This window comes from Oryx dammah, unplaced genomic scaffold (genome assembly GCF_014754425.2).
Source record: "Oryx dammah isolate SB20612 unplaced genomic scaffold, SCBI_Odam_1.1 HiC_scaffold_21, whole genome shotgun sequence".
NCBI lineage: Eukaryota > Metazoa > Chordata > Mammalia > Artiodactyla > Bovidae > Oryx > Oryx dammah.
The window spans coordinates 3,534,561-3,558,091 of NW_024070205.1; the positions used below are offsets into that span (position 1 = coordinate 3,534,561).

At 42.5% G+C, this 23,531-nt stretch overlaps 1 protein-coding gene across 1 annotated transcript in view; it reads left to right on the top strand.

Annotated features, from left to right (window-relative positions):
• Positions 1–18,406, top strand: part of ATP6V1G3 (ATPase H+ transporting V1 subunit G3) — a 21,156-nt gene extending 2,750 nt beyond the window's left edge. The window contains exons 2-3 of the mRNA XM_040262867.1: positions 9,327–9,427; positions 18,058–18,406. Coding sequence (XP_040118801.1) covers positions 9,327–9,427; positions 18,058–18,231 — 275 coding nt within the window. The 3' untranslated portion in view covers positions 18,232–18,406. The remainder of the gene's footprint in view (positions 1–9,326; positions 9,428–18,057) is intronic.
• Positions 18,407–23,531: the final 5,125 nt, after the last annotated feature.

A 23,531-nucleotide genomic window follows, 5' to 3' on the forward strand; every position in this document is an offset into this window, starting at 1 on the left:
AGACAGAGATGGAGAGACAGAGACAGAGACAGACAGAGATGGAGAGAGAGGGAGGGAGGGAGACAGAGAGAGCGAGACAGAGATGTAGAGAAAGAGAGGTGGGGGGAGACAGAGAGAGAGATGGAGAGAGAGAGACAGAGAGAGGGAGGGAGGCAGGGTCAGGCACCCCTCAGTCCCGGGGGATTTTCTACCACAGGTAAAATCATTTTCCTTTCTTAAGATAAATTGATTACCTGAGAACTCAGCCATGTGGGCACCAACAACAAAAAGAGAAAGAGCCCCGTGGAGGAGCTGGGAGAGGAAAGGAGGGTGAGAGCAAGTGAGGCCAGCCTGGCCCGCCTCTCCACCCCCGCTTCTGCAGGAGCCCAGCCAGGACTGGCCTGCTGGCACGTGGTTAGGGTGCCACACTTGCAGTGCAGGGGGCGTGGGTTCCATCCTTGGTCAGGGAACTAAAACTAAAATTCTTTAAAAAAATTTTTAATTAAAAATAAAATTTTAAAAAACATGGCCAAGGATAGCAAAATGGTATAAATGCAGAGCAACCGTATAGAAAACAAAGTCGCCCAGGACCTGCTGGCTGAAACAGTGTAGAAAACCAGCTTATCTTTTATTCAAATTTCTTTACCACATTTAAACTTTCCAGAACAGAAGACGAGCTTATTTAAGACTTAACAATTATGTTACCTTTGCTTTCCCTTATAGAAGAAACAAAACAATAATGAAATACACAAACAATATTATCAATAAACAATAAGGTCCTACTGTGTAGCACAGAAAACTATATTCAGTACCCTATAATAAACTATAATGGAAAAGAGTATTTTTTAAAAGAATGTATGTGTGTGTATAACTGAACCACTTTCCTGTACAGCAGAAATCAATACAACATTGTAAATCAACTATACTTCAATTAAAAAAAAATGACAAATCAAAAAATAAAATAAAATAAAGACTATCATCATAGGACCCAAATGTTTTTTACCAATTATTTCTCATTTTTCAATGTCATCAGAGCAGCCTAATGAGTCGTGCAAGTTGTTGGGAGGTGGAACCCGCTACAGGATCTAACCTCAGATTTCATAATAAAGATAAAAGCCAAGCCTCTGTTCCTTTCCTCTAGTAAACATGCTGCCTTTGGGCAATCATCCCTCAGAAGTCAGTACTGGAAAATCCATACCGAGTTTTTCTTATGCAAAATGTTAATTTTGCTTACCAGTCACTGAAAGTATTTGTGTACCTTTTTTTTTCTTCGTCTTTGTTCAGAAGTAGTCAAGCAAATATCAGTCAGTAATAGTAAATACTCCGACCTTAAAAACCATTTTGGAAAATATGTTTGTGAATGTTATTTCAACCAATAACCTCTGCAGTCTGCACACACACAGTTTTTTTTTTTTTAATTTACTTATTTTTTGATTGAACGATAAATGCTTTGCAGAATTTTGTTGTTTTCTGTCAAACCTCAGCATGAATCAGCCACAGGTATACATAATATCCCCTCCCTTTTGAACCTCCCCTCTCCCTCCCCACCCCAGCCCTCTAGGCTGATACAGAGGCCCTGTTTGTGCCCTCAGTTTTTTAAGCAAATATTTGTTTGATTGTTTGGCTGCAGCAGGGGTTGGCCTTGGCACATGGGACCTCCCGTGTTCATGGCAGCACATTGGCTCTAGCGCCCTGACCAGGGATCGAAGCTGGGCCCCTGCATTGAGAGCACAGAGTCTTAGCCCCTGGACCACCAGGGAAGTCCCTGCCCCCCACTTTATACAGGGTGTCTGTCTTTTTCCTCAAAAAGCGTGGGCCCTGAGGACTGTTCTCACCGGACACGCCCGGTTTTCTTGCTCAGCTGCAGCTGAGCATCCTGCTCCCTCCGCAGGAGGCCGAGGTGTCCTGGGTAGCTTCTCTTGTACTTCACTGTTCTTTTCTTTCCCTCATTTATTTATTCAGTTCAATTGCATCTTTGATCAGAATTAGAATAAAAAATTCAAGGTACTATTATCAACAGGAGGAATAAGGACTTGTGTCTTTGGAAATGCGATTTTTTTACTTTAAGCTTGACGTTTTATAAGAGCATTATTTATCTCACTTATACGCATTGCAGACTCGGAGATGGAGACCCTGTAAGGATGGTAACCAGACAGTGTGGGCTGAGCCTTGGGCTGGCGGGATGGTATTGGGCAGGTCCATGTTCCATGAAGTCCCACTGAATTACACTTTGCGAGTATGTGATTGCTCAGTTGTGTCTGATTCTTAGAGATCCCGTGGACTGTAGCCCACCAGGCTCCTCTGTCCACGGGATTCTCCAGATAAGAATACTGGAGTGGGTTGTGATGCCCTCCTCCAGGGGAATGATACTTTTGCAAAATAAATAATTTAAATATTTCTACTTCTTACTTAGATAACACATCAGTGAGTACAATAATATAGACTTCTTCGGATGGCTTGCCATGAGTTTTTTTGTAATTGCTTATTTGTTTTCCCAGTATACAGATATTCCAAATTTATTTCAACAAGCATCCTGACTTATTTTTTTCATGATGCAAGTGAGTGTTCTGATTCAGGGAGATATGGATTCTACTTAACTAATAAAACAAAAAATGTGGCAGTAGAAATTCATGGCCCTGTTTGGCATGTTTTGTAAGCTTGTAAATGCTTCCTTTTACTTTATAGTCCACAGACTAATGGGGTATTTGTAGGTATACTGGACTTTGATATCTTCGAGTGGATCGTGTTAAAATAATAACCATACAACATTTTCATCTATTAAAAACATTTGTTTATATTCAACCTAGGATCTACATAAAACTACATATAATGTAAATATATATATATATGTATATATTTTAACAAGGAAAGAACAAGTAAAAGGAAAACTAAAGGAATTACAAGCAGGCAGAGGAATGAGAGGAGATGCGAGGACCAGCAGAGAAGTCGCACTCTAGCAGTCGAGGCCCCGGTAGAGAAATGCTGCTTTGCTTTCCGGGTTATTTACTACTGCTTGTGGTAGGTGAGCAGAATGAGGGTGCATGGTTATATCATCATATTAACAACCCTCTCAAAGCCAGGAGAGATTTTTTTTTTCCCTCTCCTATGTAATAGAGCTTCCCAGGTGGCACAGTGGTAGAGAATCTGCCTGCCAATGCAGGTTTTATCCCTGAGAGAAGGGAATGGCAACCTACCCCAGTATTCTTGCCTAGGAAAGCCCATGGACAGAGGAACCTGGTGGGCTACAGCCCATGGGGTCTCTCTCTCTCTCTCTCACACACACACACACACACACATACACACACACGCACACGTGGTAAAACAGAGTAAAAATGTTATTAGTAACAGAAATCTCCAAACACTGCCAAAGTCCCCTTCCTGTTTATACCAAATCAAGGTGACCCCTGCTCTGTTTATGCCTTTTTTTTTTATTTGGATACTTACTCTTTCTACCACACCCAACTACCTGACTTTGCTTCCACTGCTCAGCAAACATTGTTTCCCTGAGCCTTAGCTTCTTTCCAGGACTCCTGTAACCAGGCACCCCACACAGGGTGGCTGGCAGCAACAGAAAGGTGTTAGCCTCCAGGTCTGGCGGCCAGAGTCTAGACACAAGCTGCTGGGGGTGGGGGCGGTCCTTCCTCAAGGGTCTCGGGGAGGACCTTTACCCTGCTTGTCTCTCAGCTCCTGCTGATGGTCAGCAGCCCTTGCCTTCCCTTGGCCGGAAGCCACGTACTTCTAACATGCCTCTGCAATCAGGCAGCCATCGCTGTGTGTCTGCTCTGTGCCCCTATGCCTCTGTGTCCAAACTCCCTCTCCTTTCTTGTTTTTCAGGTTTTGTTTTTGATGTGAGTTCTTTTTAAGTCTTTACTGAGTTTGTTACAATATGATTTCTGTTGCTTTTTTTTGGGGGGGGGGCGGGTAGGGAGGTTGTGGCACGAGGCATGTGAGATCTGAGTGCCCCAACTAGGGATCGAACCTGCACCCCCTGCATTGGAAGGCACAGTCCTAACCACTGGACCACCAGGGAAGTCTCTCCCTCTCCTTTTAAGGATGCCAGTCCTCAGGTAGAGGGCCCATCTTAATCCAGCATGACATCATCTCAACTTGATTACATCTACAAAACCCTTCTTTCCAAGAGAGGTCACATTCGCAGGTACCAAATGTAAACAGACTTTCAAGATGTGTAAACACAATCTAACATCTGCTGGTTGTCAGATTCACTTGATAGTCCTGTGTCCTTATATTCTTTGTCTGTTTTTGTATGCCTTGATCTTCTGTATGCCTTGAATCTACATTTTAAAAATCCCCTTTGCTCCAGAAACTCTAATCAGAACTTTGTCCCCCCAGCTCCATCAAAGTTCCCTCTTGTCAAGACCAGCAAAGTTGCTAAACCCAACTAATGAACAATCTCAGTCACAACTGAATTCTTCTTTCATCTCCGAAACCCTCCCTTTACTGGCCTCTGCAACCCTGCTCTCAGGCTTGAATTTCTGTCATTTTGCCAGTCTCTAGAGTGGGGCCCCCACCTGGGACGTGTCCTCTTCCATATCCACAGACGCTTCCTAAGAGATTGCATCTAATTCTGTGACTTTAAACCTTGGCTCCGTGCTGATAATTCTCAAACTTTACGTCTCCAGCTTGGCCTGTTTCCCTGATCTCCAGATTTATACAAACACCAGCCTTCTCCCGATCTCCACTAGATGTCTACTGGGCATCATAATTACACTGCCCTCTTGACTTTTCTCCAGAATAAAATGTTGGAGCCAGCATGGGCTCACATGTCCCTCCTATTTATCCCTCAACTCTCTTCAAAGGATATGTAACTCCTTGTTAATTAATTCCATGGCTGCTTTGCTATTTCCGCTCATCATAAACATTTGTCTGAACCATTGCAGTAAGTTTCAGACCCATCTTCCTGCTTCTCCCTTGCCCCTACAATCTGTTTTCATCACACCAGCTAAAGAAATTCGTGTAAACCAGAAGTAGTAGAACGCCACATCTTGGCTAAAAGCCCTTCACGGCTTTAGCATCTCAAGGTCTTAAATCTTTACCCTCCTCGTGAGCTCTCTGTGCCCTGGCTTCTGTGCCTCTCTGGTGCCATCTAACACTCAGACCCTCTGCTCTCTCTGACCTGGGACCCACCATGAGGATGCCTTTACTGTTCCTTCAACAGGTCAAGCAGCGTTCCCGCTCAGGGGCTTTGTGTCTACTGTTCCCTCTGCCTGGAGTGCTCTTCCCGTTCAGGTGTTTGCATGGCCAGTAGTATTTCCTGAGGTCCCTGCTCATGTATCTCATCCTCCGAGAGGCTTGCCCTGTCTGTGTTAGCGCGCGCCCCTCTCTCTGACCCTTCGGCGCCTTTGTTCTCCTGCGTGGTGCTCATCATCTCTGCTGCATTATACCCTCACTGTCTCTTTTCTCTTTCTGCCTCCCCCTATTACATTGCACAGATCTGCTTGTGGCTTTTGCAGCTGTATCAACAAGACCCAGAAGAGTAGGCGACGCAGTACTACTGTCTGTAGTACTGGTGGGCTAAATGTCTCTTATTTCCACTCCAGGGAACGTGTGTTGGCCACCTTGTTGGTTTTAGGGTTTTTTTTTTTTATTTTTATTTTATATTGGAGTATAGTTGATTAACAACGCTGTGCTAGCTTCAGTATACAGCAAAGCGATTCAAGTATACCTCTACAAGCATCCATTCTTTTTGAAATTCTTTTCCCATTTAGATTATTACAGAATGCTTTTTTTTAACTTTTTACTTTTTAATTGGGGTATAGCAAATTAACAATGCGATAGTTGCCAAGTGAACAGTGAAGAGACTCAGCCATCCATATGTATGTATCCATTCTCCCCGAACTCCCCGCCCATGCAGGCTGCCACACGACATTGAGCGGAGTTCCCCACGCTGTACAGTAGGACCTTGTTGGTATCATTTCAAATAGAGCAGTGTGGACATGTCCAGCCCCCTCTCCCGACCTCTTCCTCCCACCCTTTGCTCCTGGTAACCCTAAACTAGTTCTCTAAGTCTGTGAGTGTTCCTGTTTTGTACATAAGTTCACTGGTATCATTTTTTCAGATTCTGCATTTATGCGGTATCTTCAGCTATTTGTCTTTCTGAAGGTGGTATAATTTTAAAATTGGGAAACCTCCTGCACAGAGACCCCAGCAAGAGGTTAACAGGAGCGGATCTGAGGTGCTCATTTTGCTTCGCCTCCAATGAGACAGCCAGCCTGAGGCTCCCCACTTCTTGCCCTGGATGCAATCGGGCGGAACATATGCGGGCCCTCCCGGCAGCAGCTGCCCAGTCCTTCCAGAAAACTGCTGTGCAAGCAGCCATCTCCCAGTGGCTCTCCTCTTTAATTGAATGGGAACCAGCAGGTGACCGGTGCCACGCGGGGGAATCAGACACACTCCCGGCTTGTCGCTGTGGGATGGAGCTAGCGTGTGGCCTCTTAAGTGGAGTCCTGGATGCTTCTGGGGGCAGGGCGCTTGGAGAGCTTCTTACTAGCATTATTTCTATGTGCTAGAGTCATGACTCTGAGACCAGTATTTTTACCTAAGATGCAGTTAAGATGGAGAGTCATGACATTTCATGTGCTTTACTGGATAAAACCAGATCCTGCAACCCATGATTATGTATCCTACAATCTATCCTAAGAAAATGTTGCTACACTTAAATACATTTGTCTCCTAATGTCAGTCATGAGCAGTGATAAGAAAGTGGGCTGGGGATCCCAGAAGAGTGTACCTTGCCCACATATCATCTATTCGTTCTATGGATGATCCATGCCCAATTCCCACCAAATGGCTAGAACTATAGAGAATTGAAAAAGTCTGTAGATGCAAAATGGGGAGGAGTGTTAATTAAGTAGGAAAAAGGTGAGCATTGGTGTGAATGTTCCATTAAGTCTCAAGCCTTAGAAGAGCAGTCATGTTCACGAGACCTTGGCTTTTACAGAGAATTTAGAGGAAAGTGTCTGTTCTGAAGGAGATCTGCTCAGTCCCACTCAAGTGAAATAGTCAAACACATTTCGATTTATAACTCAGAGACTCTCTTTATTCCATCCGTATACAGTGACTACCAAAGCAGCTTGTATATAGGGGGAAGAGAAATTTACAAACCATTTACACTCAAATACACCAAAGGTACATAAAGCCAAGTAAAGCATGTACCTAGATGAGAGACAAGAGTCTACGTTAACATTTTCTTTTAATAAAACATTTGAAAAATAAACTAACATAAAAATTCTTTTATGCTACTTAATGAGAACATGCTTATTAACTTACTTCTGTTGAAGTATCATTGACTTACAATGTTGTGTTAGTTTCAGTATATACATATACGTGTATACATATATATGTACATACATATACACACACATATATGTATGTATGTGTACACATGGGTTTCCCTGGTGGCTCAGGCGGTAAAGAGTCCGCCTGCAGTGGGGGAGACCTGGGTTCAATCCCTGGGTTGGGAAGATCCCCTGGAGAAGGGAAAGGCTACCCACTCCAGTATTCTGGCCTGGAGAATTCCTTGGGCTATACAGTCCATGGGGTCGAAAAGAATCGGACATGACTGAGCAACTTTGACAATCAAAATATATACAAACACATATATATCTGTGTAAACACAAATCTACATACATATATATATTCTTTTTCAGATGATTTTCCCTGATATGTTATTAGAAAATATTGAATATAGTTTTTTATGCTATACAGCCCTTGTTGTTTATATTAATATATTTATGTATCTGTATATTTATATATGTTGTTGTTGTTTAGTTCTGACTTGTGTGACTCTGCGACCCCGTGGACTGTAGCCCGGCAGGCTCTGCTGTCCCTGGGATTCTCCAGGCAAGAATATGGAGTGGGTTGCCATTTCCTTCTCCAGGGGATCTTCCCCACCCAGCGATCAAACCCACGTCCCCTGCATTGCAGGCGGATTCTTTACCGCTGAGCCGCCTGGGAAGCCCAGATCTATATTCAGTGGCGCATGTGTGTTAGTCCCAAACTCCTAACTTACCCCTCTCCCCCACTGGCCCCTTTGGTAGCCATAAGTTTGTTTTCTATGTCTGAGAAAACGCTGATTTCGTTCAAAGTCCACCCCATAGAGGTTTCCCGGGTGGCGCTAGTCGTAAAGAACCGGCCAGTGCAGGAAGCGTGAGAGGCATGGGCTCCATCCCTGGGCACGAAGATCCCCAGGAGGAGGATCCCACCCCAGTATCCTTGCCCGGAAAAATCCATGGACAGAGGATCCTGGTGGGCTTACAGTCCACACGGTCACAAAGAGTCAGATACGACCGGAGCGACTTCGCAGGCACGCACTACTCGGTAAAACAAATCCTTGACAAAAACCATCAACGAAAGCTTGAGAGACATTACCAGAGAAAAGGAAATGTGCTGTTAGATGGGCAAAAGGATAAAGGTATGTAACTAAAATAGGCAACAGATTTGGGGAAAAATTAATTTCATACAGTTCAGGATTTCTTCAAAGTTTTAAAGCTCACAAAGCGTGAGTATCTGAAGGCGGTGGGTGGCGAGTGACCAGCAGAGATAACTGTTTCTCTGTAACCCCCAGACTTCCTCTGGCTGTCAAACAAAGTCACGGGCTTACCTAATGATCTCCACAGCTCCGTGCTTGTCTGAAACTTTGATCTTCGTTGCTGTCTGCTGGCTTAAGGCTTACACCTTTGCTCTTAATAAAAGAAAAGAGAGCTACTTAACTAAATCTCCTCACCATTAAAAACAATTGGTTTTACAATCACTTTCAAGTCCCCCTCAGAGAAAGCTGCTACAAAAAATATCTACTTTGATGTGTTGTGGGGCTTAATCAGACTTTCTAGAGTCAAGAAACGGGAAGAGAAAAAAGCCAATAAAATACTTTAAAAAAAATTGTGAGTCGGTTTGATAGAGTCTGAGTAGCATGTTTGTACACTTGGAGATCTGCCAGTATTAAATAGAATCCAGTTGGTATGGCTGAAAGATTCCTGGCAGCAAATCAGGACAGAAAATCTGACCAAATGATGTCTGCTCGAGTCAGTGACAACTAAAACCTGTTCCCTGGCTGGTACTGCTGTGAGTAAATGGGCGGGTATTCATTGAAACGTGGACCTGTGAAAGAACATTGTCATGTCCATGTTCTAAAGAATCCAATTGAAAAAAATCAGGGATTTTTCAATATCTATCACTTTTTTAACAAAGGGTGTCATCCTAGAAAGAAAAAGAAAAAAAAAAGCTTAAAGAAAATGTAAGACCACATCCACATTTTTAAAAGTCAAGTTGAAAATTCCAGATGTGTTGAAAAGAAATATCACTCCTTCTGTGCCCCTGTTAATTTTCAGGAAAACTCAAGCGACTGCGCCAAGCCAAGGAGGAAGCGATGGCAGAAACTGATCAGTACAGGATGCAGCGAGATGAGGAGTTTCGACAGAAACAGGCGAAGGTGAGTAAGTCAGCACCGGGTGTTTTGCAGCGTAGACTCTACGGCATGAATATACTCACTAATAATAAGGTATTGATCCTCCTAAGTGTCACGCACAACGTTGTTGTCGTTTAGTCGCTAAGCCATGTCTGACTCTCTGCCACCCTATAGACTGCAGCCCCGCAGGCTCCTCTGTCCATGGGATTTTCCCAGGCAAGAACACTGGAGTGAGTTGCCATTTCCTCCTCCAGGGGATCTTCCCCACCCAGGGATCAAACCTGCGTCTGCTGCATTGGCAAGTGGGTTTGTCACTGCTGAGCCACCAGGGAAGTCCATCATGATACCAGGAGAGAAAAATACTTGGGACGCAGCAAATAGAGTTCAACCTAGGCTAAATATGGGGCTTCCCTGATAGCTCAGCTGTTAAAGAATCTGCCTGCAACGCAGGAAACCCTGGTTTGATTCTTGGGTTGGGAAGATCCGCTGGAGAAGGGATAGGCTACCCACTCCAGTATTCTTGGGCTTCCCTGGTGGCTCAGCTGGTAAAGAATCTGCCTGCAATGTGGGAGACCTGGGTTAGAAAGATCCCCTGGAGAAGGGAAAGGCCACCCACTCCATTATTCTGGCCTGGAGAATCCCATGGACACGGAATGAGTTGCAAAGAGTTGGACACAACTGATCAACTTTCACTTCACTTCAAGGCTGAATATCAAATAAAATCACCTTTTTTTTTTTAAAGACTTTTTGATATGGATGGACCATTTGTAAAGTCTTTATTGAATTTGTTACAATATTACTTCTGTTTGATGTTTTGGGCTTTTGGCCCTGAGGCATGTAGAATCTTAGCTCCCCAACCAGGGATCAAACCCATACCCCCTGCATTGGAAGAATGCAGAATCCTAATCCTTGATCTCCAGGAAAGTCCCTCAAACAAATGTTATGAAATTCCTGATTTTACATTTTCACTTCCGAGGCGTTTTGATTCGTCAGAGAAAGTATCAATCAGTAGTTACTATCTCACACAGTATAGGGTAAAAATCATGTTCTCAAATATACAAATGAATGGAATTGGTTAAAGTATCATTCCTGCTATAGATTATCGACTAATACATTTAAATAAGAAAAAAACTCAGAGAACATTTCTTTTTCTTGCTGCTGTCTATTAGCATTTCCTAGTAGAATCAATAAAAAGTGCTGCACAGTGTTTACAATGAGCTTGCTAGGCCAAATTTCCTTTGGTGAACTCAAGATTTGCAAATGATCCATGTAGCTGCTGTAAATGGCTGAAAAGTCTTCTGGGTTTTCCTTATGATTTCCTTTTCAATTGGCTGACTTCATTCAACAAATCTTTTATTAAAAAATTAAGAAGTGCTTTTTCTTACACTAGTATTTTTTAAATATCTGCAGTTTACAGTAGAAAAAATATAAGTGCAAGAATTTTTCTGAGACGACTGCAGCATAGACTAAAAGAAGCGATGAAGTTCCATGTGCCATAACCAAAGTTTGTATGTTTTCTTTTTGCCTCAGCAAAATTATAAATAAAGCTCTGTGTAGAAGCTGGCCATTGCAAGATGAACTACGAGCAGTTTGTAAATCTCTGTTTACAAATTTGATTTTAGTGGCAGTTGGTACAGAACTCGTGTAGGATTAGGTACATTAGACCCTACAGTAGGAAAAACTTTTCCAAGGGGCTATTTCTTAAAATAAAGTGTCCTTTCTAGAATAAAGTGGGCAACTTAGCAAAAGCAACTCCTTCTTATCAATATTTGGGAAAAGAACTCATAAGATTCCAAGAACATACATGCATATATGCCCTCCATGACTGGCCCCTGGGAATCTTCCCAACGTCAGCTCTGAAAATGGCATGCACTTACTTTTTACTCTGAACTGCAGAAATTCGTCAAATGCTAGGGTAGGAAACAGCATTGCTTTATATTTTCATGAAGGATTTATGGAATGAAGCCAGCTAGTTGAAGAGGAAATCATAGGGCTTGTTAGCAATAGACAACAATATCTACTTTGGCCATTTGTAACTTTTTTTGTCTCCACTTGCCCTGTTCTAGCCATATGTCTCCTCATTTTTCCCGAGAAGAATTAAGCAGGCAGCTGCCACCAGGCCTTTGCATATGCTATGTCCATTCTGTGGTTCTTCTTTAACACACATTCACCTCTCCTTGATCTCTGTTTAGGTGTTAGCTCTTCTTACTGATCACCTTGTCTAAAATAATGTCTCTGGTTAAAAAAAAAAAAAAAAAGTCCATTATAGCCAGAGCGTTTATCACTACTGGATATATTATATATTAAAAAAATTTTTTTTTGCTTATTGTTTATCTTTCCTTCTGGACTGTGAGCACCAAAGTGATGGTTCTTTGTTTCGTTTTCTGTTGCTTTTGATATTGGAATAGCGTCTGCTCCTCCATAAGTATCCAATAAGTATTCACTGTACAAATAAGTAACTAAGCATCTCTTCCATGGGCATCTTTTTCTTTTTGAGTTCTGTTATATGTCCATATATGCTCAGCCATATCTGACTCTCTGCGGCTTCATGAACTGTGGCCCACCAGGCTCCTCTGTCAATGGAACGTCCCCAGCAAGAATACTCCAGTGGGTTGCCATTTCCCTCTCCAAGGGATCTTCCTGACCCAGAGATTGAATCTGCGCCTCCTGCACTGGCTGGCAGATTCTTTACCTCTGTGCCACCTGGGAAGCCCATGACATACTAGGACCGCCTTCCCCAGAAAAAAAAATAACCATTCTTGATACCAATCAGCTTTTCTGATCCTGTGTGGGACATTTCTAACATACGCATTACTATTTTTTTAAGTAATTACAAAACTGACCATCGCTTTAGAAAGTAACTGGGTTTACTCCCTTGAAATATTATTTCTCCAGAAGAATCTCCTACAGTGTAAATCTGGCTCAGGATATTTATTCTCTGCATCAGAGAGTCATTAAAACTCCTCATGGCTCTCGTAATTAGAGCTCTAAGCCAGTTTTACAGCTAGTTGATCAAAAGCTCACATAGAAAGGTCAGCATGCTTAGATCTCTGTTACCTCAAGTATATTGGAAACCACAAGCACGGATCTTCTCTCCTGGCATGACCCCCATATGTCAGACAGAGAGCTAGTCCACTGAAGCTCATCATTATTAACCCAGGGCACGTAGGAGGTCTGGGAGGAGACCCAAGAAACCAGCTCTCTGCCTGCCGCTGGGGTTGCACCTTGCTGCTTCTTTTGGGGGTTGCTTTGTAGCTCTTGTTAATGTATTTTCCAATTCCCCTGACTCATCAAGAGAAACAAGTACTCCTGTGTGGGCTGTATATCAGTGAATAGTACTCTTGCCTGGAAAATCCCATGGATGGAGGAGCCTGGTAGGCTGCAGTCTGCGGGATCGCTGAGTCGGACACGACTGAGCAACTTCATTTTCACTTTTCACTTTTATGCACTGGAGAAGGAAATGGCAACCCACTCCAGTGTTCTTGCCTGGAGAATCCCAGGGACGGGGGAGCCTGGTGGGCTGCCGTCTATGGGGTCGCACAGAGTCGGACACGACTGAAGTGACTTAGCAGCAGCAGCATTCACCAACAGAGAAGGCAATGGCACCCCACTCCAGTGTTCTTGCCTGGAAAATCCCAGGGACAAGAGGGCCTGGTGGGCTGCCGTCTATGGGGGTCACACAGAGTCAGACACGACTGAAGCGACTGAGCAGCAGCAGCAGCTATTTTCTTATTCCTTGTTTGACTTTATCGCTTGCTAAAATTTCATACCACTCAGCAAGGAAAAGGACCAAACTAGTAAAACACGAACAACCTGGATCATTCTAGAAAGATGCTACACTGAGTGAGAGGAGGGAAGATGGAAGCCGCTCGGTCGTGCCGTCTCTTTGTGACCCCGTGGACTGCAGCCCACCAGGCTCCTCTCCTCTCCAGGCCAGAGTGTTGGAGTGGGTAGCCGCTCCTGTCTCCAGGGGATCTTCCCAATCCAGGGACTGAACCCAGGTCTCCTGCATTGCAGGTGGATTCTTTACCATCTGAGCCACCAGGGAAGCGCTCTGAGCCACAAGGGAGTGAGAGAAGGCCATCGTTTATCCTGTATGATTCCATTTATATGGACGCAAAATATATACTCTATTCCCTTTATACGATATACTCAAAAGACAAATCTCTAGTGATACAGTTACTTCAACCATCCTGCAGGACCTTGGAAAAGTTCTACAAAATATCATCTTCTAATGAGGAAAATAGTAGATTGCTACCATGGAAATATTAAATACTGTTAATGCCAATAAAAGGTGGACTGACCATGCATCTAAACAAAAGACCTAAAAATGAGTGCTCTGGTCATATTGAAGATTTTTATATCTTTAATATTCCTAAATTCACATCATGAAAGTATTTTTGTTTCCCTGAAGCAGCTACAAATTGAGAATGCAAAACTGTGGGCAGGAACTGAAACTCTGTTAGCCTCAAACTGAAATACAACTTACAAAGAAATGTATTTAATGTTGAAAGATTTCACCAGCACTGTTGGTCATTAAACTGTAAAGCTATACACATCAGTCTCAACACTGAAGGTTTGCAAATTCACATGGAGAAGTCCTTCAGTGTTAGCCTCTGACCCAAAGCACTGCTACGTATCACATCGTTACCCACTTCTATTTTATATAGTGTCCCAACCATCCAAACAGCAGGCTTTGGCCTACAAGAGCGACAGAGCACAGGTAATAAGTTCTCTATAACGCCTGGTGATCCACTCACTGTCTCCTGTTCAACCTACATATTGAGTGTCTATCATGTGCTTGACAGTGTTCGAGGCGCTTCAGTTCATCAGTGGCTGAGATAACCCTTACCCTGGTCCTTGCAGAGCTTGCATTCTTTCATGTAACTCCCGTGTGGCTTAAATCGGCACTGTCTTCAGATACAAATGGAATTCTTCCCAAGGAAGACCATTTAAAACGGTATATGGGAACTTCCCTGGTGGCCCAGTGGCTGAGACCTTCCAATGCAGGGGGATCAGGTACAATCTCTGGTTGGGGACCTAAGATCCCACATGCCTCATGGCAAAAAATAAAATAAAATAAGACAGAAGCAATACTGTAATAAGTCAATAAAGACTTTTAAAATTGTCCACATTAAATTCATGTTGATGTATGGCAGAAACCATCACAATACAGTAAAGTAATTATCCTCCAATTAAAAATAAATTTTAAAAAACTATAAAAAAATCTTTTAAAAAATAAAATAAAGTGGTCTGTAGTGAGTCAAGGTATCATATTGTCCAGGAAATACAGCAGAAACTCAAATAATTGTGGATCAAATAAATTAGAAATAATATGCTTATTTATACAGGATGAAATACAAGAGTTTGGGTTATTAAAAGGGTTTGGGTTATTCCAACATTTCTGAAAGTTGAGGATGGATTATACACATTTTAAAGTGCAAGCAACACAGTGATAAATCATAATAATTATTACTAACATTCACTGTCCATCCTAAAGGAGATCAGTCCTGAGTGTTCATGGAAGGACTGATGTTGAAGCTGAAACTCCAATACTTTGGCCTCCTGATGCGAAGAGCTGACTCATTCGAAAAGACCCTGCTGGGAAAGATTGAAGGCAGGAGGAGAAGGGGACAACAGAGGATGAAATGGTTGGATGGCATCACCGACTCAATGGACATGGGTTTGGGTGGACTCTGGGAGTTGGTGATGGACAGGGAGGCCTGGCGTGCTGCGGTTCATGGGGTTGCAAAGAGCCGGACACGCCTGAGTGACTGAACTGACTGACTGATTACTTGCTCAGTGCTAAGCTTCTGTGCTAAACACCGCCTTCATAGTAGACATCTTCAGGACATTATCCTGCTGTCTTAACCAAGCACATCAGGATCACACCTAATGCTGGTAGCTGCCACCTGTCATCCTGCACCTACGCTGTCAAAGATGGTCATTCTCGTGTGGCTACCAAGCACTTGAAGTGCAGCTGGTCCAGATGAAGATATTCTATAAATAAAACACACGCTAGGTGACAGGAACTTGTTCTTCAGTCATTCAGTCGTGTCCGACTCTCTGCGACCTCATGGACTGCAGCACCTCAGTCTTCCCTGCCCTTCACTATCTCCCAAAGTTTGCTGAAATTCGGGGCCATCGAGTCGGTGATGCCATCTCTCTCATCCTCTGTCGCCCTCTCCTCCTGCCTTCAATCTTTCCCAGCATCGGGGTCTGTCCCAGTGAGTCAGCTCTTCCCATCAGGTGGCCAAAGGCTTGGAGCTTCAGCTTCAGCATCAGTCCTTCCAATGAATATTCAGGACTGATTTCCTCTAGGATTAACTGGTTGGATCTCGTTGCTGTCCAACAAACTCTCAAGAGTCTTCTCCAGCCCCACAATTCGAAAGCACAAATTCTTTGGCACTCAGCCTTCTTCATGGTCCAGCTCGCACATCCATGCATGACTACTGGAAAAACCACAGCTTTGACTAGACGGACTTTGTCAGCAAAGTGATGGCGCTGCTTTTTTAACACATTGCCTAGGTCTGTCAGGACAAACAATAATGCAATAATTTTACATTAAAATAACGGCATGGCTATACTGGGCTGAATACAAATATTGTTCCAGCTGATTTTTCCAATTCTTTAAATACAATTCTAGAAAATTTTAAATTACATTTATGGCTCACTTTGAGGCTATTACAATTCTGCATGCTTTGTATTCATAAATCTGGTTGACAGTTTTACAATAAACCCATCAAATAGGTGATGTTACCCTCATTTAAAAAATAAAGATCTTAAGGCTGAGATGAAAATTTCCAAAGTCCAATGGGACAGCTGCAGTAATCCAGCCTAATAATAACTATTTTTAATACTTCTCCAAAGAAAAGTAGGTAATATTATATTTTCATAACAGTGTGTCTTTTTAAATTTTTCACTACTTAAGACATTGAATTTAGTAACGGTAATTTTTTTTTAAAATTTGGTATAAAATCTAATATTGGATGTAGAGGAAATTTTTAATTTTGGTAGAACTACTTTGGTAAGTAGTTTTCTATTATTTTTCAACATCTTTGTAGCAAGGAAGATTCCATCCACATGTCTGTGCTTCTTGTGTACTCACTTATCAAAATGTTATTTTATAAAAGCTATTTGATGTCTTAGAAGCTGTATCACTTCAAAATGATTTTGTTTGAACTAGAAAGACCCAGTTGCCTGAACTATAAACAGAAAAGAACTTGAACCTGATGCCTCAGTGACATTTGATTTCAAGGCTGGGACCCAGAAAGATCATTCGGATTCTAGAATTTAGAACAGTCTAACAACCTTGAAGTAGAAGTCAATCATTAGTGGAGTCTCCTGGTAAATTAAATGCACGCTTTCCCCAAACACTCAGGGAACAGAAAACAAACAAACAAAAACCAGCTGTATTGCCTTCACAATTCCCTATTCAAGAAAGGTTGAGTTTACAGAGGAGACCAATTAGGAGGTGACTGTTTGCTTTAGCAAAGGATAATCTTACAAAGGGTTTCACCGCAGAATTTCTTTAAATTGGTAACTCCGCTGGTAAAATTATCTTTTTGCTTTTTCATACTGTTCATGGAAATTATATTTCAATCATATCATTACTTGACAGAGAAGCTAAGAGAGAGAGGAGATGATAGGAAATACTGGTGATCACTGTCAATGAAAAAACAATCAGAAAGAAAAGTGACACTGAGTCTAAAACTGTAATGGGACTAAATCAACAACTACAGGTCTTCTTCAACTTACACTGGGGTTAATTTCTGGTAAACACATGGCAGCTTGAAACTACTGAAGTCAAAAATGTATTGAATATACCCAAGCTACCCATGGGCTTCCCAGGAGGCTCACTGTTAAAAAAAAATCTGACGTCAATGCAGGAGACATGGGTTCAATCTCTGCATGGGGAAGATCTCCTGGAGGAGGAAATGGCAACCAACTCCAGTATCCTTGTCAGGAGAATCCCATGAACTGAAGAACCTCGTAGGGTATGGTCCATAGCGTTGCAGAGAGTTGAACACAACTGAGTGTCTGAACACACACAATAAATGATAAGTCTGGGCTTCTGAAGGTATCTTATGGGGCATATTGTGGCTGTATATTCCTAAAAAGACAGATTTAAAGAGTCCAGATAATTTATTTTAAAAATTCAGGAACCAGTTATTTGCTCTTTAAAGACCAGCAATAATGGGTTTAATGATGTCTTTCAACTTTATTTGCCAGACTTTTAATTCAGAAAGAAAGACACAGGAACTCTGTGGAAACTATCATAAATACATGAAAAAAACTTCTGAGCATGGTATTAATATAATGATTGTGGACTTGCCCTCAATTTGTACTGTGTGAACGTCAACTTAGAAGTCACCTGCTGTGGCCAGCTTCCTTTTTTTTTTAATAGTTGATTTACAATATAGCTTCAGTTGTACAGCATAGTGATTCAGCTTTGATCTTTTTTGCAGATTATATATTTTTTTTAGAAAAGTTTATCCATCCCACTCACAGCATTGGTGACCTTATCCATTCTCTGAAAAAATTCTGGAAAAAGAATGCATAATGCAAATGAAAATCCAAACTGAATTTAACTTACAAAACAAGGAAATTTTAATATGATGTACAGTGTAGTGAATTCTGTTTTATTTTGGTAGATAATGGGCTCTCAGAGTAATGTCTTAGAAGAAATTGAAGTGCAAACCCTAGGGAAGATAAAAGAACTAAATGCAAGCTACAGCACGTCCATGGAAAGTGTGATCAATGAGCTTTTAAGCATCGTCTGTGACGTCAAACCAGAAATCCATGTGAACTACAGAATCACCAACTAAATGTGCATCTGATTGTTCAATAAATAGTGTTTTCATGCCCCCTGGTTGTTTATGGCTTCATGTTTGTATTAAGAGATTTGAAATGTACATCTTAAATTTACTACATATCTACAGATTTTCATGTGACGTAACTCACACATGAATACTGAATTTAAAAGCAAACCAACAAAACAGTTGTCATACCTCTCCTGGTGGTAGGTGTGACCTTCTCTTCTAATTTGGTGTAAGCCAAGAATGCAGAGTTAACATATTTTTTACACATGAGCAAAAGCATGGATGGGGCCACTTTTAGTGGGGGTGGGTTGTTTTTTTCCTAATTTCTTCCCCTCTTTATCAGTTTAGAAAATGTGTTCTTAGTTGTGGTTGTTGAAAGGTCATTTTAAGGGAGATAGAATCATGACTCTGATATTGGTATAAAATTATTATATGTTAAGGATTTTATGTAACTCATTAATCAGTGAGGAAACCAGTAAGATGTTATCACTAGTTCAAAGAATAAGACCTTCATAGATAGAAAGAGAGATGATAGATAGACAGACAGACACACACACACATACGTGTATACATACATGAAGAGAAACAGGCTATATAACTATCCTCTCTGCCTAATCTCAACTAGGCAAATATTCTTCTCTTTCAAGCAGAAAAAAAAATTTTTTTAATGACAGATGAGTTGCTAGCACATATGTTTAGGCTAAAAACAAAACAAAAAAAAATCAAACAACAGAACAACAGCAACAATAAAACCTTAAAGGAGAAATAGTAGGTTAGGGTGTATGATGACCTGAATGTTTGTATTCCCCACCCCCAAATCCATATGCAGAAATCTAGTCCCCATTGTCGTGGTGTTTGGAGGTAGGACCTTGGGAGATCAAGTCCTGAGGGTGGCACTCTTGTGAAAGGGATGAGGGGCGTTATGAAAAGAGGCCAGGACTTCCTTGGTGGTTCAGTGGATGAGAATCCACCAGCCAGTGCAGGGAACAAGGTTCGATCCCTGGTCTGGGAAGATTCCACAGGCAGCAGCGCATCTAAGCCTGCTTGCTGCAACTCCTGACCCTGTGAACCCAAAAGCCTGTGCTCCTCAACAAGAGAAGACGCCACAGTGAGAAGCACTTGCACCACAACACAGCCACACAGAGGCAGCCCAGCCAAAACTGATGAAATAAAAGGGGCCAGGAGGCTGCCACCCACTCTCTGCCACGTAAGGCTACAAGAAGCCCTCTGTCTGCAGCTGGGAAGAGGACCCTCGCTTAACCTGGTCATGCTGCTCCCTTCATCTGAGACTTCCAGTCTCCAGGACTGTGGAAAGTAAATTTCTGTTATCCATAAGCCACCCGGGCTATGGCAGTTTGTAATAGGAGCCCCCACTCCCACCCTCAAGGGACTAAGTGTGCCATTCAGCCCAGCTGCCCAGAGTCATAGCTACCTCTTAAGTTGCTGATGTTGTTCGGTCACTGTCATATCCGACTCTTTGCAACCCCGTGGATGGCAGCATGTCAGGCTCCCCTGTCCTCCACTGTCTCCCGGAGTTGGCTCAAATTCACGTCATCGAGTCACTGATGCCATCCAGCCCTCTCATCCTCTGTCACTCCCTTCTGCTGCCCTCAATCTGTCCCAGCATCAGCGTCTTTCTAATGAGCTTTCTCTTCCCATCAGGTGGCCAACATATTGGAGCTTCAGCATCGGTCCTGCCAATGAATATTCAAGGTTGATTTCCTTGAGAAGTGACTGGTTTGATCTCTTAGTTAAGGGACTCCCTAAGTCTAAGGGACTCTCAAGAGTCTTAAGTACCAGGTACTTTAAGTGCCCTGTATAAATTATCTTGATTCTGTTGTGGTATGTGTTATTAGCATCCCCATTGAACATGATAGGAAATAAGATCAAGAAATTTGCCTACAGTTGCTTGAGAACTATGGACAATTCAAGGCTTCAGTCTAGAAATACAACTCCCATGTCTTCATGCTTCCGTACTTACTCTGCTGGCTCCCGGAAAAGTTTCTATATTTTTACCAGTAAGGTTCGAGGCTCTCTGATTCTCCAACAGTTTATGTTGTTGTTTAGTTGCAAAGTCACGTCCAAATCTTTGCAACCCCATGGCCTACGGCATGCCACGCCTCCCTGTCCCCCACCGTCTCCTGGAGTTTGCCTAAGTTCACGTCCATTGGATTGGTGATGCCATTTATAGAAGGACAAACTTTAATTCCAATCCAAACAAAATTTAATTAGGAAATTTTCATTTCTACCAAACTATGCATATACTTAATTCCAAACACAAACTGAAATGATTCTAACTGATCATTGTTTTTAGACTCCCTTATAGAATGCTGGTAGAGAATCTGCCTGCAGTGCAGGAGACCCTGATTCAACTCCTGGGTTGGGAAGATCCCCTGAAGAAAGGATATGCTACCCACTCCAGGATTGCTGGGCTTCCCTGGTGGCTCAGCTGGTAAAGAATCCGCCTGCAATATGGGAAACCTGGGTTCAATCCTTGCATTGAGAAGATCCCTTGGAGAAGGGAAGAGCTACCCAATCCAGCATTTGGGCCTGGAGAATTCCATGGAAAGTATAGTCCATGGGGTCACAAAGAGTCAGACAGGACTGAGAAACTTTCAGTTAGATTACCAGCACCACTGTCTCCTTTTAGCAGACAAAAGTTAAAATTTTATCACAGTTTCAGATCTCATAAATACAATTTTACATTCACATTAGGTAAACAGAAGACACTTTGAATTCCATTTGTTTCTCTATTTTCCCATCTTTGGAAGCAATGAAAACAAAACAGATTTGTTTACTGGTTTTATGGTGTAAATTTCTCCATTTACCGGAAAGACAACTGATTCCCCAATTAATGATCAGAAAGGTATCAACTTTCCTAGGACACTGTCCCTCATTTTTTCAGAGGGAGGAGAGGTTTGTAGGAGAAGCTGAAGACATCAAACAAAGGCATCTCCATAAAACGAGGGCAGGATTTCCATCTCGACACAGATTTGGAGAATTCATTACTCTCTCCTACGGCTCAAGACATGTCAAACAATGCGTAAAACAGCACATGTGAAAAGTCATCACGTGAGAAGATCACTTGGAAAAACACATTCCTGTGATTTGCCTTGAGTATCTAATCTCATGAAAAATATCTGAAATAACTTATCCCATGAAAACCATCAAGCTGCCAATTTTATGGATATGAAAAGCTCAGATAGAGTGTCAAGAACACCCAACCTGATAAATCCCTGAGCTTGCAGAGGAGATGGGATGACCATTTGAAGCCTTAAGCACTGTGGAAACGCACTAAAATCAGCACAGGATTTTTCTCGGCAGGAATCAGCTCCCACGTCCAGAAGGCAGCCGTGAAGACTGCGTCTGGTCCCAGAATTGCCTCAAGTTCTCTGTGTCCTGCTGGTAACTCAGTCTCTCTGGGCCTCAGATTCTTTTTTTTTTTTTTTAACTTTTTATTTTATACTGAAGCACAGCCAGTTAACAATGTTGTGGTCATTTCAGGCGGACAGAAAGAGGACTCAGCCATACATATACATGTATCCATTCACCACCCCCAAACTCCCCTCCCATCCAAGCTGCCATATAACACTGAGCAGAGTTTCCTGTGCTGTCCAGTAGGTCCTTGTTGGTTATCCATTTTAAATTGAGCAGTGTGTACATGTCCATCCCAAGCCCCCTAACTATCCCTTCCCCCCCTCCTTCTGCCTGGCAATCATAAGTGCATTCTCAAGTTGGATTCTTTCTTTAAAGGCTTAATTGACAACATGGTGTTGAACTAAATGATCCTTACAGGTCTTCACTCCTTCATGGATCACAGCCTTGATGTTGCAAAGAGGCTTGCATGACTCAATGAACCTCTGAGCCTCACCCTGCAGGGCCACCCAAGACAGACGGGTCATAGTGGAGAGACCTGCCAAAGCATGGTCCACTGGAGGAGGGAATGGCAGACCATGCCGGTATTCCTGCTGTGATGCCCCATGAATGGTATGAAGAGGCAAAAAGATGTGGCACCAGAAGGTGAGACTCCCAGGTCAGCAGGTGTCCAGTATGCTAGTGGGGAGAAGCGGAGGGCAGCTACTAACAGCTCCAGAAAGAATGAAGCCGCTGGACCAAAGTGGAAACGATGCTCAGTTGTAGATGCGTCTGGTGGTGAAAGTAAAGTCTGAAGCTGATAAGGCTCCAATACTTTAGCCACCTGATGCAAAGAGCTCACTCACTGGAAAAGATTCTGATGCTGGGAAAGACTGATGGCAAAAGGAGAAAGGGGTGGCAGAGGATGCAATGGTTAGATAGCATCACTGAACCAATGGACATGAATTGAGCAAACTCCTGGAGAGAGTGAAGGACAGGGGAGCATGCTGTGTTGCAGTCCATGGGGTCACAGAGAGTCAGATACAACTTAGCTACTGAATAACAACAGCAGCAGGCCTTCCACATTTAGTCCCACCAACTAAATCAAGTCAACTGCAGAGAGTGGCTCCCACTATGAGCCCTTTTCTCATCCACTTGTGTAGCATCTGTCCATTTTTCCATGACCCCACAACTACCCTAAACACTGTGTTGGCAGGAGTACATGCTGACACCCAGCATTCTGGATTCTCTGTAACTCACATAGTTTTACTATTCAAATTTGGTTTCATCTCTTTGCTTAACTGAATGAGTCATTTCCCAAGAACTCTTACACTGTCACAGATGGCAGACTCACCAGAGTTTACTCTATTTACATACGAGAAGGTTTTACATATTTCAGAGAACACTCATTTATTTCCTCCAGCTTCCCCAGTCACAAAAAAAGTTGACCTTTCTGCACGTGTCCTCATCCTGCAGGCTTCATCTGTCCCCACAGGTCTGCACACAGAAGGGTGCTTAGAATCCTCCTCTATTTTTTTATTTTCATTCTTTCTAACATGAACAATGACTCTATTAAGTTCTTAATCATTTCCAATCTATCTGAAAACAAAACCATGCCATTTGCAGAAGTGGAGAGGGACAAAAAGATTTCATACTTTTTTGCCTCTATACTAGTGTGCATACACACACACACACACACACAATCAATAATTGTCACCAGAAAATCAACCCTATTAACGTTCCAAATAGACTGACCTGGAATAGAGCTGGCCAGAGTGTGCCAAGATGTCAACGTTGAAATATTGCAGCTAAACATGGAACAACAGACTGGTTCCAAATAGGAAAAGGAGTACATCAAGGCTGTATATTGTCACTCTGCTTATTTAACTTATACGCAGAGTACATCATGAGAAATGCTGGGCCAGAAGAAGCACAAGCCGAATCAAGATTGC